At 40.0% G+C, this 15679-nt stretch overlaps 1 protein-coding gene across 1 annotated transcript in view; it reads right to left on the bottom strand.

Moving 5' to 3' along the window:
- The window catches only part of Src42A (Tyrosine-protein kinase Src42A), a 354290-nt gene extending 352314 nt beyond the window's left edge, over positions 1-1976 (bottom strand). The window contains exon 1 of the mRNA XM_067147074.2: positions 1323-1976. Within this exon, the coding sequence (XP_067003175.1) occupies positions 1323-1693 (371 nt within the window). The 5' untranslated portion in view covers positions 1694-1976. The remainder of the gene's footprint in view (positions 1-1322) is intronic.
- Positions 1977-15679: the final 13703 nt, after the last annotated feature.

Raw genomic sequence — 15679 nt, 5'->3', positions numbered from 1 at the left:
TCAATTTCTTAATAAGTTCCTTCAATTTCTCCTTACTTCCACAGCCATTTCTAACTATTTCTTTCCAATCTGCACCTCCTTCTTAGTCTCTTTATTTCTCTATTATAATAAGGTGGGTCTTTATCATTCCTTACCACCTTTAAAGGTACAAACCTGTTTTCACATTCCTCAACAATTTCTTTAAACCCGTCCCAGAGTCTGTTTTCATTCTTATTTACCGTTTTCCACCGATCATAGTTACTTTTTTTAAACTGCCTCATGCCTGCTTTATCAGCCATATGGTACTGCCTAATAGTCCTACTTTCAAAACCTTCCTTTCTACGACATTTATTTTTAACTACGACAAAAACAGCTTTGTGATCGCTAATACCATCTATTACTTCGGTTTCTCTACAGAGCTCATCTGGTTTCATCAGCACCACGTCCAGGATATTTTTCCCTCTAGTTGGTTCCGTCACTTTCTGAATCAGCTGTCCTTCCTATATTAGCTTATTTGCCATTTGTTGGTCATAAGTGCTCTATATAGGTAAGCTATCTAAGTATAAAATCAACATGATCAACATAATCATCCATTAAAAAAAACTAATTAAATAAATGTTAGTGCTGTTATACTGTCAATTTTGAACCACTCGAGAATATTGAAATTATTTGACCTCCCTAATCACTTCCTCACAAAGAGGGTTTTTTTTTTCAAGAGCAATTTTCACAACTTTATCCAGAGTTTCCAACTGTAACACATCAATTTTTGCTCGAATACTGTTCTTGAACTTCCAGATGGTTGCTCTCTTGTCGACATCGATGCATTTTTTGAGATTCCACAAAGAAAAATCTCAGGATGTTAAAATAATGGTCCACTGATTTGCAAAGGGAAGTTCAGTAAGTTTTTTCCACAGTTTGGTGCTTAACTTCTCCAAGATCACTTCCATGTGCCGCCTTAAGAAGACAACAAAAGGAAATATGAATGCCATTGTATTGTAAAGACAAAAGTTCGAAGGTATTTCAATCCATACGGAACTTCTGTTCCACCATGAATACCACTGTCTAAAGTAATATCCTACGGCAACCAAAATAATTTACTGAATAATGATTGAAAATTGACCCCACTGTAAAAGTTTAGCAGAGTATAATAGTAGTAACAGTTGGTAAGTCTTTAAAGACTGCTGTCAATGGAATCTAAAGGGACCTTCAAAATTATTTTTGGCAAAAAAGTCCAAATATCCTTAACAAACTAGCAACATTTGTACTCGGTTTACATCAGATTACCAGTATCATTGTAAGGATGAATGTTCAAGGTAAAAAAAAAAAAGTAAGAATTTACTTACGGTTCAGCTTCAATTGACTTCAATTTGGCAACATAATTGGATGGTATATATCCTTCTTGTTTAGTCGCTTTGCTTCTTGCAAGCCACCAATCACCTTGAGTATCATTTAATATTTCCAAATGTTCACCTTTCCGGAAACTAAGGTCTTCGTCTGTCCTTGCATCATAGTCATATAAAGCTACAAAAATTTTCGCGTTTGTACTACCCGTACTTTCATCTGGTATTGGAGGCATAGGAACATTCCTAACCTGGGGTTCTCGGGGTGTAATTATCACAGAATTTTCAGGAACTATGGGGGCTGGGTCAGGGGCAGGTAACCCAACCCCATCTGGCTTAGCTGCTGGTCTCGTGCGGCTAAAACAATTCCCCATCTTCTTAACAGTTTCTAACACTAGATATGGTTAAGTCAGTCACCTTGAGCAACTCTATAATGTATGTTTCTCACACTTCGTAAGGTCATTGAAAACTATAATGCTGGTAATCCAAGAATAATATATCACGAAAAATGCATACAAAATTTAAGAAACTTTCGTGTGCTGTTCCAAATCATTCACAAACAAACTTTTAACATCAACAAACCACGAACAAAACACCACCATTCCTGACGTTCTCCTGAGATATACACTACCAAACCTAAAATATCATTTGCTGAGTCGACTATTCCTGCAGTTATCGACTTTCTCCACATCGATGCACAGAGTTACGCGCACAGAGGAATTTACTCTTTCAAAAGAAGAACTTTGGAGACAACGCCCAACATTTGTTCGCGTTAATGGCAGTGTAAGAGAGAAATAGTTGTCCCGTAAATGTGGGCTCTATACCCTCACACATTCCGAAAAACTACCGTAGTCTTACATTGACAATGATCTAAGTGGGTCAATAAAACTTCCCGAGGCCAGGTGTCCAAAGCTTATTATCTGTTCCATTCATAAACAAGTGCCATTTCACGGTTATTTCATGATTATTTGTTATATGATATTAGTTAATACTTTAACAAGTAGACAGTTACTTCATATATTCTATTCATCAAGTTTATGACCAATTCCTCGAAGGATTTAGGAAGCAGGTGCATATAAAAGTGAGATATCTCCAAATTGAAAGTCCTTGCTTGCAGAGAACCTCGCCTTGCAAACCTACCCACACCCGCTCGGTTCGATTCAGAGCTATTATCACCACGCAAGAACCTTAACTAATAAAACCAAACCCCATGGCACTACAGCCCTTGAAGGCCTGCAGATTACGGGGTGTCGTGTGGTCAGTACGACGAATCCTCTCGGCCGTTATTCTTGGTTTTCTAGACCGGGGCCGCTATCTCACCGTCAAGTAGCTCATCAATTCTAATCACGTAGGCTGAGTGGACCTCGAACCAGCCTTCAGGTCCAGGTAAAAATCCCTGACCTGGCCGGGAATCGAGCCCGGGGCAGGCACGCTACCCCTACACCATGGGGCCGGCAACCTTTACTAATAGTCAAGTAATATGTTGGTTAGAAATAGCAACCGACGCTCTTCCCATTAGTAAATTATTAGGGGAGAAGGGAGGAGAAAGTAGGTTCTGCAGCCGTCAGGGAAGTTACGGGACACGAGGAGATGAAAAGATAATGATGTGGATGAGGTTGAGGCTACAGTGATGGGGGGCAAGTGTGCAGAGGAAAGGGAACCTGGATAGAATGTTATCCAAATGGTTTGTTTTGTTTTTTTTGCTAGTTGCTTTACATCGCACCGACACAGATAGGTCTTATGGCGACGATGGGACGGGAAAGGGCTAGGAGTGGGAAGGCCGTGGCCTTAATTAAGGTACACCCCCAGCATTTGCCTGGTGTGAAAATGGGAAACCACGGAAAACCATTTTCAGGGCTGCCGACAGTGGGGTTCGAACCTACTATCTCCCGAATACTGGATACTGGCCGCACTTAAGTGACTGCAGCTATCGAGCTTGGTTCCAAATGTTTAAGAAGATATAAGAGAAGGGGGGAAGGTAAGGAGAGGATATTAATATTCCATATTGTTATCGACAATGTAAGGCAACCAGGAATAAATACTGACAGAGTTGGGAATGTGTGGGATATAGTTACAATGCAGGAGAAGTTTAAGGGAACAGAGACTGTTTTTTTTTTTTTTAGAATTGGCTTTACGTCACACTGACACAGATAGGTTTTATGGTGACAATGGGATAGGAAAAGGCTAGGTGTTGAAAGTAAGCAGTCTTGGCCTTAATTAAGGTACAGCCCCAGCATTTGCCTGGTGTGAAAATGGGAAACCACGCAAAACCATCTTCAGAGCTGCCGACAGTGGGGTTCGAACCCACTATCTCCCAAATACTGGATACTAGTCGCACTTCAACTGCAGTTATCGAGCTCAACAAAAGCAGAGACTTTTAGCAGTGGGATACTGTGTAGGAAGGATACTGACTGGGGGGGATTGGGAATTTAAATGAGACTATGGTGGGTGAGTGGCAAGCTCAGAGTGAGATTTGTAGAGCCTTGAACCGTAATGGCACAAATCAGTTAGGATATTTGTTTCAAAGAGATATAGAAAGGTATATTCAGGAAAATGGGTTGGACTAGGGAGCAGTGATGAGAGTATAGGGAGGTGGAAGCTCAGTAAGGATAACATAAAGCTGTTAAACTATAGAATTAATTTGATTGATATACTAGAGGACTCGTGCTGCTCTGCAGCATTTGTGTGTCTTTATCGGGTACTTCTTGAATTTGTATTACCTCTTAATTATGTGTCAAGTGAATTTTTTAAATTTCTTTATTGTGATGTTGATTGATCTTTTATGAAATGTTTTGTAGTTTTAGAGTTGTATTTTTTATTAAGAGTTTTTTCTTGCTATAGGCTTTACGTCGCATCGACACAGATAGGTCTTATGGCAATGATGGGATAGAAAAGGGCTAGGAGCGGGAAGGAAGCAGCCGTGGCCTTAATTAAGGTACAGCCCCAGCATTTGCCTGGTATGAAAATGGGAAACCATGGAAAACCATCTTCAGGGCGGCCGACAGTGGGGTTCGAACCCACTATCTCTCGGATGCAAGCTGACAGCTGCGCGCCTCTAACCGCACGGTCAACTCACCCGGTATATTAAGAGTTTTAGATTATTTTGTTTCATGTAGGGCTTAATCCTTGTTGCAGCCCATATTGTCTGGGAACTACCTGATCCCTTCAAAAAAATAATCAAATGCCCTATAGATACGATGTACACTATTCGAACTGTCATTAAGACTCACCAATCAGCCCACCAAACCCAAAAAACTGAGGATTCAACACTAATTTCGACAATGGCGGCTCGTGGATTACTCTTTTGGTAGGGCGCCAGCTAACTTTGCAATATGATTAATCTGAAGAACCCACTTAAATTATCCTTACGATTTATTAAACTTCTGATGAATCAAATACTACCGATTTCTAGTTTTCAAGTCTGCAATAAATTGGAACATTATTTAATGCACAGAAATAATAAACAATTAATTTTAAAAAGCTGGGTTTTTTTTTCACTTTCACGTTACTTATACACAAAATCCATTCTCCGTTCTTTATGACAAGCGAATTTGTCAATAATTATCTTGATGAAACTGATAATACTGTCCATCAGATTCTTTCCTATACTAATCATTGCCAATGCTGGAAGTTGTTCTTCTGATATTATACTCTTTAAAAACGTTTTCACTCATTTTAAAGTAGAGAAGCACCTTTCAGTTTCAGCCGTTGTCATGGGTGTGATCAGTATTATTCAGAGCAGAGTGAATACTTCTGTACATGATTCGCTAACTCCAGTACTCAACATTGTCTCATACATCTTCATAAATCAGGAGAGACATCGGAACTCCTATCTTTGATATAAAACATTCAATTTGGTCATCAGTCGCTCTTTGCACAAAAACGATTACTCTTCAATAGTGTCATCAAGCTCACTGGATAGAAAGTTGTGAGAGTCAGTAGATCCTTCAAAAAGAGATGCACTGAACAACTTTGCAGTGGACAAATGCTTAAGGAAAGCAAATCTTTTGTTTGCCTGACAGGAAATAGTGTCACACCCCTTTTACACCTGTGTCCTCAGTTTTTCCTACGCTTTTCCTCACCGGAGGACGGTTTTCTTCAGGTTGATCGACTAATAAAGGGATACCATTATAATGGTCTGTTATTGGACATTATAAATTTCCCAACTAACTCATTCCTGGTGCCAGCGTTTCGCCCCCGTGTGCTAGGTTGGGCTCATCAGTTGGTACCTAGCACACCTACCCCAAGACGCTGGCTAGTGCATACCGTGGAGGCCACTGCGTAGGCTACTTGTAGCCACTGGCAGTGCCAATGCACTATACGAGACTTTGTCTCATTACCAAAAATTGATGCCTGCTTGGCCATCAGATGTTATAGATGTTGATTCCCATAGGGAATCTGAATTATTTGTCCCGAATGAGTAAATTTATGACACCAATATAATGGTCCATCATTGGACATTATAAATTTCCCAGCTAACTCATTCCTGGTGCCAGCGTTTCGCCCCAGTGTGCTAGGTTGGACTCATCAGTTTGTACCTAGCACACCTACCAAGACGCTGGCTAGTGCATAACATCTGATGGCCAAGCAGGCATCAATTTTTTGTAATGAGACAAAGTCTCTCATAGTGCTTTGGCACTGCCGGTGGCTTCAAGTAGCCTACGCAGTGGCCTCCATGGGCTCTATTTTATTTTTTTGGCCGGGGTGACGCCTCATCTGTAACTCGCACCTTGCCGAGCCCAAAGCACAAAGGCTGACACCACAATTGGAAGTTGGCTATATTAACTTACTTCCTTGATCCACTCCAACCTGGTCTCTTCGAAAATGGCATCACCACTGCACTTCCCTCGACCGGCCTACATGTATACTTCACGTCGTCCCGCCCAGCTGATGGACCCAGCGCCTGATCTGTCTACGATTGTTGCACCGCCGTTGACATCGTCTTATTCTTCCGTTGTCCCAGCTACCACCACCACCACCACCACCACTACCACCACACCTATCACCACTACCATCTTCGTTTCTACTGTCTCTACTGTTCCTGCCACCACTACCATTCTGTCTCATCCATTCCCTGTCATGACGTTCCCTCCTCTTCCTACTCAACAGCATGCTCAACGGTCCAACTAACAATAACTGCCTGTCGACGAAGCTGCAACTGATTCCTCTACGGTTACTGAGCATCCACCATCGCCACCACTGTCTGACTGCACTACCAATTATACTTATGTCACCTGTGGTGTGGATCCTGATCTCCCAGTCGATGTCATCACTTCTGCCCTTCATCAAGGTGGACTTTTTGTCACTGGAACCTCCAGGATATACAACTCCACTGGACCTATGTTTTTGGTACGTCTCCACTTCGCCACGCCTGAAGCCGTCCATCACCTGCACACACATGGACTTCGACTTTTTGGCCGTACCTATCGTGTGGAACCATCTCGTTCTCCTCCTCGCCCTCAATCTCGTATTCCCTCACCCTGTCGGCATCCCCGGCCTTTTGCACCTCCTCTTCACTCACCTCGACAATGTCTTCGGTTCACTCCACCCTCCCACAGCTCATTTTCCCCATCCCCGCCTTCAACCGATCTTTTCCGTCTTCTCTTACCCTCTCTTGCTACCTTCTATCTCATCGCCTTCCATCTTTTCCCCTATCACTCCATGTAACTCTGCATTGTAAAACATAACTCTGTCATTGTATCACTGTATATTCTTGTCAATAAAGCTCATACACAACTACAACCCCGTTAGCCAAGAGCCCATTCCTCCACATCTCCCTTTTCAAACCCAGCTTTACCCCTCTCCTTCATATAACGCTTCTCCTTATCCCTGTCACCTCTCCTGGCCAGAGAGAGGGGTAACCCTCTAGGTGGCCCGCCCCACCTCTTCAGGGTGGGGAATGAAAACCTTCTCGAACGAACGAACAAAGCCTCCACGGTATGCACTAGCCAGCGTCTTGGTAGGTGTGCTAGGTACCAACTGATGAGCACAACCTAGCACACGGGGGGAAAACGCTGGCACCAGGAATGAGTTAGCTGGGAAATTTATAATGTCCAATAATGGACCATTATATTGGTATTATAAATTTACTCATTTGGGACAAATAATTCAGATTCCCTATGGGAATCAACATCTATAACATCTGATGGCCAAGCAGGCATCAATTTTTGGTAATGAGACAAATTCTCTCATAGTGCACTGGCACTGCCGGTGGCTTCAAGTAGCCTACGCAGTGGCCTCCACGGTATGTACTAGGACCATTATACTGGTATTATAAATTTACTCATTCGGGACAAATAATTCAGATTCCCTATGGGAATCAACATCTATAACATAATAAACGGATCTTGTTTCTCTCGATATTGATAGCCTGGAGAAATTCATTCACTGCCTTATGAATACACGAGTTAGCAAAACGATGTCCACAAGAGGCATGATGTGGTGGAAAAATGTAATAAAGCAATTGAAGTCATGATCATTTATTATGCATAAAAGCCCTGTGGCTGTTTGTACAGTTGCTTGATTCCTGTTATTTTGAAGTTCCTGGAAACACTCTTGAAGAGACTCTTTACACACGTCAAGAATACATTATAGAAGCTCATTCTGGATAACCTTAGATGTTCCCCTAAAGACGGTGGACTTCAATGGGTTTGAGAGTCATCTGACTTCCCAGTAAATTCTAATAATCCTCAGAAAACGCCGAGATATGATGAATGATCACTCTCGTCATGGCCTTGTAGTGGAAGTTCAAATTTACCACAGAATTTTATAGAGTCAGTTATTTTTGAGAGTATTTCTGTATATCTGAGTATATCTGTTTGTCTCTTGTATGTAGGCCTCGCTTAGTTGTGAAGCAATATTCACTGTTCTTAGCATAGATGTGTCAACCTCGTTCTTGAGGTGTTTAGCTGATTGCTCATATTTTCTAGCCTTTTCATCTAAGTGCTTCAAATCCACCACTCCAGTTTTTGTCCAAGTTATATCACCTCTAAACAACAAACACGAAAAGCAAAATGGAGCATTTCTCTCCTCGCAACCAGTTAACCAATTTTGATTCTTATACACTGAAGAATTAAACTTTCTCATGTAAGTTTGTTGTCTACTTGACGATGGTAACACATATAGACAAATCAGTTGTAGAAAAACCGGCATTCTTCTCAGCAAGCATTAATTGTGAAAATGAAATGCCTTGTAAATACCCAACACTATTTTTTTCCATGTCTATTCATAAAATTTTAACTACAATTAACTGTCTCCTTGAGGCAATGAAACTGTAAATGCATGCTGTACACTTTATAATACTGATTGTTAGAAGGTGCAACAAACACAGCACACTACTTACTCTTCGAAAATGGCTGGGGGCTAGTCAGTCTGCAGTCCGGCTGGCATGCTGATGCCCGACTCCCATTCCACTTCTTCTGTGCGCAGAGTGAACTATGCAGCATATGGGTAGGGCACAGACGGAACAGTGGGAATCCAGCCTTGCTGCTTGCTAGTGACAGTGTGTCAAATACTCTTTGGAATGCCACTGCACTCAGACTCCCTAGCCCTGACAGATTTAGAATGAATTACATTAGTTTAAATACGTCTAAAACATTTCGGATATGCAATTATATTTTTGTTTGCCTTCCCCAAGCCCTGCAGGCCTCATGGAGAAACCGTGCCCGAATTTCGATCATTTTGGACATTTTCTTTTCCATTACTTTTCACCACACTTTCCCCCACATAACTCCCTGTGGTTGGAGGATGAACTTGGAATTAAACGGCATCAAGAGTGTCACAATTCATCTCAGTAACCCTGAAAAGTATGGATTCTACATTAATATTGGTTGTTTTCAATTATTTTTACAAGTCACTCTCTCCCAATCCCCAACCGTAGAGATGTTAGGATTGTCTTACCCTCCTGTAGTATTTTTCTCCAGATAGTAAGTCACCGATCAACTACCGATCTCATATTTGCGCTTAGAATACTGTTAGAAAAGCATTGGGAGAAGGGCAAAGACTTAACACTAGTGTTTTTGGTTTTCGAAAAAGCATCTGATAGTTTCCAAGGAAAACTATATGGGAATGCTTAAGAAAGAAAAATGTATCCAAAGGGCTTATCCAGAAAGTTAAAATGCTTTACGAAGACTGCTGCAGTTGCGTACAGATAGGAAACCACTAAAGGAGTGCAACAAGGCAGTACCCTTTCACCCTTACTTTTTATCACTGTCATGGATGAAGTCATGAAAGAAATTAAGCAGAAGTACAATATGGACATCAGTGCATTTGCAGATGATGTAGTAATTTGGGGAACAGGCAGAAGAAGAAAGAAAAAATGCTGGAAGGTACACTACTGGAAACAGTAGACCAATATAAATATCTTGGGTGCATCATTTCAAGTGATAACAGAATACAGCATGAGATTAACATCCACATTCAAAAATCAGCTCAGTTTTACCATCAAGTTCGGAACCTCCTCTGGAACGAACAAGTTCCCTTAAGATCAAAGCAGATTCTATTCCAATCATACTTCACCCCCATAATAACATATGGCCTAGAAACCTGCACAACAACCCAACAAGTGGACAGCAAACTACAAGCCACAGAAATGAAGTTCCTACGAACTATGGTTCAGAAGACAAAAAGGGACAGGGTAAGGAATGAAAGAGTAAGGGAGGAAGCTGGTGTGTACCCATCCCTGAATGAAAAAGTGACAAAGGCCCGTTTGAAATGGTTTGGCCATGTCAAATGAATGGACGATAGAAGGACAGCAAAACAATGGCTACACACAGTCGTGGCCGGAAAACGACCGGTAGGAAGACCTAGGAAGAGATGGCTGGACCAAGTGAAAGAGGACATAGGAACAAGAGGAGTCAGCTGGGATGTCGTCTTGAGAGAAGAGTGGTACATGGACAGACAGAAGTGGAGAGAGCTCATAAACCACACCCGGGCAACTGGAGTGGAAAACTGATGATGATGATGATGATTTTTAATTTTTAATTGTTTAGCTTCAGATATATTTACATAAAGATTTTACTCCATAACTGTGTGCAACCCACTAAGTACAGAATGTATAGCAGGCTAGGGTAAGCCTTCATCAGCTATTATTGGCGTGGTCATTCAGTGATTTCATTTTAGGATTACTCAAAGCTGACTGAACTCAGAGACCTACCAATACCTGAAGATTCATCGGCAGGTATTTCCAGAGAGAATAAAACAAAAATGAAGCAAACTGGTCCAGTAGAACCGATGGATGAACCCGACAAAGCTGTTTTTAGAAACTTTTTTAAATATATAGATACTAGCAAAACCCGTATAGCTTATATAAATGTATTAGGTTAGTCTTTTGTGTATTTCTTTTGATTTATCATAACAACACAGGTAATATTAAGTTCACAATCAGCTGTTCTTGTATCTTAAATAGAAAACAACTCCTTGAACTGAGATCAAAGATTTTAATCGGAGAAATTTCTCCATTCACGTTTATACAACAAAAAATCCGAGTTTGGTGTGAACAGAGATGAATTTCGTTTCTAAGATCATAGGGTTTATGCAATCGGCCCTAGTATCAACAAATCTCACACCCACTTTCCCACATACTCATTCTATAGTCTTGTTTTAATTCCCAATTACCCTCCAGTCAGTATACAGATTTTTATTGCAACTACTTGCAGACAGAAAAGGCAAGCGAGATATTGTCTAATAAGAATAGTTATGCTACAATTATAAAATGCAGTTAAACTTATAAAACACTTGATTCTACTTACGATGTTAATACTACATTCAATTGCTCACACACATCGACCCGTACACACCAAAATGTTCTTCAAGGAGTGCAAGATGTGTACTCGTCATGACCTCTAAGGACATAGGCCCTACCTAGGTGATTACTCTTAGAATGGAGTTTCATAACTGATTTGGGAGCCATTTTTGCGCTCAAGTTATTCATCTCACCGAGCCCGAAAACTATGGATTCTACATTAATATTTCAACCCCGTTTCAACCCCACCCCTAGGGGTGCTATTCGGGATGAACTTGACTTAAACAGCAGTTTGAGTGTCATAGTTCATCTCAGTGATCCCGAAAACTATGGATACGACACTAATATCGGTCGTTTTCAATTACTTTTACATTTCATCCTCTCCCCTTGGGCTGGGAGGAGTGTCCTACCCCCACACTAATTGATAAAAGCAGAAATAAGTTTTAAGGAACACATCATAATCTTCACATACTGTTGGGTAGGCAATCCGCTGATTGGACTTGTCTTGCGGTTTGCTTATCTTCCCCTATTTTATTTTTCACCCCTTAGTGCCGAACGTCCAACCAGATTTCATTCAAACCACTTCATAATCCCTCTCAGATGTAATAAGAACAAACTGTGAAAATTTCAGCGAAATCGGTCCAGTAGTTTTTGAGTCTATTAGCTTCAAACATACCAACATCCAATTTTATATATGTAAAGATAGATTTACCAGATATTGTAACAGGAGTTGAATCATAGCTAAGAAGCGATGTTAGCATGACCAACAAATGGTAAATAAGTTAATCTGGGAAAGACAGTTGAATCAGAAAGTGAGGGAACCAACTAGATGGGAAAATATTCTGATGTGGTGCTGATAATGCCAGATAAGTTCTATAGAGAAAATGATGTGATAGATGGTATAAGTAATCATGAAGATGTTTTTGTTGTCGTTAAAAATTAATAGAATAGAGAGGGAGGTTGTAAAAATAGGACTATTAAGCAATACCATGATAAGAGAGTCATGGAGGAATTTAGAAATGTAATTATGATCAATAGAAAATGGTAAACAAAAATGTAAACTGCCTATGGGATGGATTTAAAGCAATTGTTGAGGGGTGTGAACACAGGTATGTACATTTAAGGGTAGTAAGGAACGGGAAAGACCCACTATATTATAACAGAGAAATAAAGTGATTAAGAAGGAAGTGGAGGTTTGATTACTGTTTGTATGAAGAAGCTACCTAGATCAAATGTATGGAGAGTTGCTACAGTACAAGGAAAAGGGTGATAAACATAAAGCGGATAATTACTGGCCAGGCAGCTAGACATGGGTTGCATGCTAGCTCTGGGAAAGCATTCTATCTGATTATATTAGACGCGTGAGCAAAAGTACTAGCTGGTTTGATAGGCAGCAGTTCAGATTTCAGAGAGGTTATTCCAATGAGGCTCAACTTGTAGGATTCCAGCAAGATAAAGCAGATATTTTAGATTCAGGAAGTCAAATGGATTCTATCACTATTGACCTATCTAAGGCTTCTGATAGGATAGACCATGGGAGACTTCTGATGTAAATGAGGGCTATTGGATTAGATAAACAAGTGTTTGAATGGGTGGCTACATTTCTAGAAAATAGGACTCTCAGAATTATAGTAGGTGAAGTACCGTATTTATGCAAATAATCCCCGCATATTTTTTTAAAAATTGATGCACGAAATTGGGGTGCGGGTTTTATTTGCGTCAATATTGGCATTTAATTTTTTTCAAAATGAGCCTTCCTAAAATTAGGGTGCGGGGAATATTCGGCGGCGGGGATTATTCGCGTATTTGCGTAAATACGGGTATTTGCGTGAATAATCCCCGCATATTTTTAAAAAAAATTGACGCACGAAATTGGGGTGCAGGTTTTATTTGCGTCAATGTTGGCATTTAATTTTTTTCAAAATGAGCTTTCCTAAAATTAGGGTGCGGGGATTATTTGTATAAATACGGTATTATCTAATCCTGTAACAATTAAGAGCAGGCTTCACAGGACATTATTATTGGACCTTTATGCTTTCGTATGTATATACTCTATATGATATGAGTTACGAACTGGAATCACAGATACGGTTTTCTGCAGATGATGTTAAACTGTATAGAGTAGTAAATAAGTTACAGGATTGTGAGCAACAGCAAAAAGACCTCGCAATGTTGAAAGATGGACAGCAGACAATGGGATGAAAAGTCAGGTTATAAGTTTCATTAATAGGAAAAGTCCTCTCAGTTTTAATTACTATGTTGAAGGTGAAAGTACTTCAAGGGGATCACTGTAAGTACTACTTACGGTGTTAATATGAGGAAATATCTTCATTGGGGCAATATCACTAACAAGGTAGTAAATAAAGGTTACAGACCTCTTCATATAGTTATCAGGGTATTTATAGATTGTAGTAAGGATGAAAGGAGAGGGCACAGAAGTGACTTGTAAGACCCCAATCAGACTATGGTTCCAGTGAATGTCTCCCACACTAGGATTACTTGAGGCAAGAACTGGAAAAGCTCCAAAGAAAAGCAGCACAATTTGTTATGGGTGATTTCTGACAAAGGAGTAGTGTTACAAAAATGTTACACACTTTAGGTTGGGAATAAGGAGATGAGTTGCTCGAGTAAGCGGTTATGTTCTGAGCTGTCAGTGGAGAGATGGCATGGAATGACATTAGTAGATGAATGAGCTTGAGTAGAGCTTTTAAAGGAAGAAAGGATCATAATATAAAGGCAAAGCTGGAATTCAGGAGGACAAACTGGGAAAAATATTCATTTTCAGGATGAAGAATCAGGGAATGGAATAATTTATCAAGGGAAATGTCTGATAAATTGCAGAGTTCTTTGAAATCATTCAAGAAAATTCTAGGTAAACTGATAGGGAATCTGCCATGTGGGTAACAGCTTTAAATGAAAATCAATGACAACTGATTGATTGATTGATTGATTGATTGATTGATTGATTGATTGATAGTAGTAAATAAATTTTCATTTTCTTCTGTTCCGAAAATGGGAAACAAGGGGAGACGCATCTGATTATTGTAAATCTGCAAGAATTGTGCCTGTATATAAATCAGGTGGTAAAATAGATCCATCCAATCATCAATAAATCTCACTGGTGTCCGGTTGGCCATTTTTGTTCTCTACTTAACATCTCTTCAACACGTACTACATGCACATAACAAGACTTAATATATTGAAACCCGATTTTGATTAAATTACATTAATGAGCTTCCTAGTATAAACAGTTACCATAGTTTCCAAGTTATCAGTAAAGATTCCTACTAGAGGGGCTGAAAATGCAGCAGTAGACTCTGTAACTAATGTGCTAAGCATCCTGGATAACAATAGATTAGAGATACGGCTACTCATTCATCTCAAAAACTGTATTTAACTTGACAGAAGGAAATGTCCTTATGAATGCCTTTAAGAGTATAATATAAAAATGAAATTGAAAAGCTCATAACTATATTCGCACTCTGAACCAATGGAAAACATCACAAGCTGGCTGTGATTAGTACCATGTAGCCACACCAGGCGACCAAGAGTAGGTCTTTTAACTCTGTACTAATGGAATAATCTAGGCTATCGTTCCAAAACTGATCTGAACTCGAATGTGTAGAAAGTTTTATATTACTGCAAACACCACAGTATGCTAAAGAATCATGTCTCTCTTAAGCCCAGATAGTTGCAATCATTCCCTATGCGTAGAGTATGTACCTATTACTTGGTTTAACGAGTCCAGCATAATGTTTGAGGTGGTATTCACAATGCATTTGTCTGTAGTCAGAGCTTACGTGGCAATATTCATTATGTCTGGAACTACTTCCTAGGAAAATCAAGTGTTTGGAAAAGATTTCTAGGTGAGTACAAAATGAAAATTTAAAAAAGGCATGATTCAAGAGGAGTTTGAACCCTCACTGTTCCAAGTAGCCTACCCTGGTACATCTACCATGCATAATTCCACGCAGCTATTTGCAGCATGTACATTCAACCCTTATAACTCTCTTCACAAGGAAAGTGAAAGTTCTTGCTTCGAAAAGTTACTGATGTGCCTTATGGCCCGGTTTTATGCCATTATTGAGTGCTCTGACGGTAGTAATTACATCTGCAGTACAGCATTTGCATGCCATCCATTATAAAATACTGTGAAAAACATGTTTGTATCAATTTCGATGTAATGAGACTATATAAAATGGCGGTGAATTGACATGTCTGTAACTGGTCCTAACATATCACGTTTTCTATGATACCACAACCGCCCTTTATTATCAAAAGAGAATGGCCTCTTGGACCAATCAGGTGCGCAGTTCCCCATCAACAGCTATAGGAGCGCCTATAGTTTATACAGTACAGTAACATTCATAAAAATTACTGGACTCTGCTCTACATAAAATGGTACAGTGTTTTTGAGATGGGCCTCACTTACTGCCTCTTCTGCCATTTTTGCAATGTGCGGGGAAGTCTATATCGGGCTAAATGCACATAAAAGATGTAAAAGATCTAAAAGATGTAAGATGTTTCATAAGCTAGGACTAAGAGAGAGTGAATTCCTAGCTGGTTGCATATATTGGGGGAAAATAGGGGCAGCTGTACCACCTGGTATATATAAAAG

Source organism: Anabrus simplex, chromosome 5 (assembly GCF_040414725.1).
Source record: "Anabrus simplex isolate iqAnaSimp1 chromosome 5, ASM4041472v1, whole genome shotgun sequence".
In the NCBI taxonomy this organism is placed as follows: domain Eukaryota; kingdom Metazoa; phylum Arthropoda; class Insecta; order Orthoptera; family Tettigoniidae; genus Anabrus; species Anabrus simplex.
This window is presented reverse-complemented; position numbering and strand designations above follow the sequence as displayed.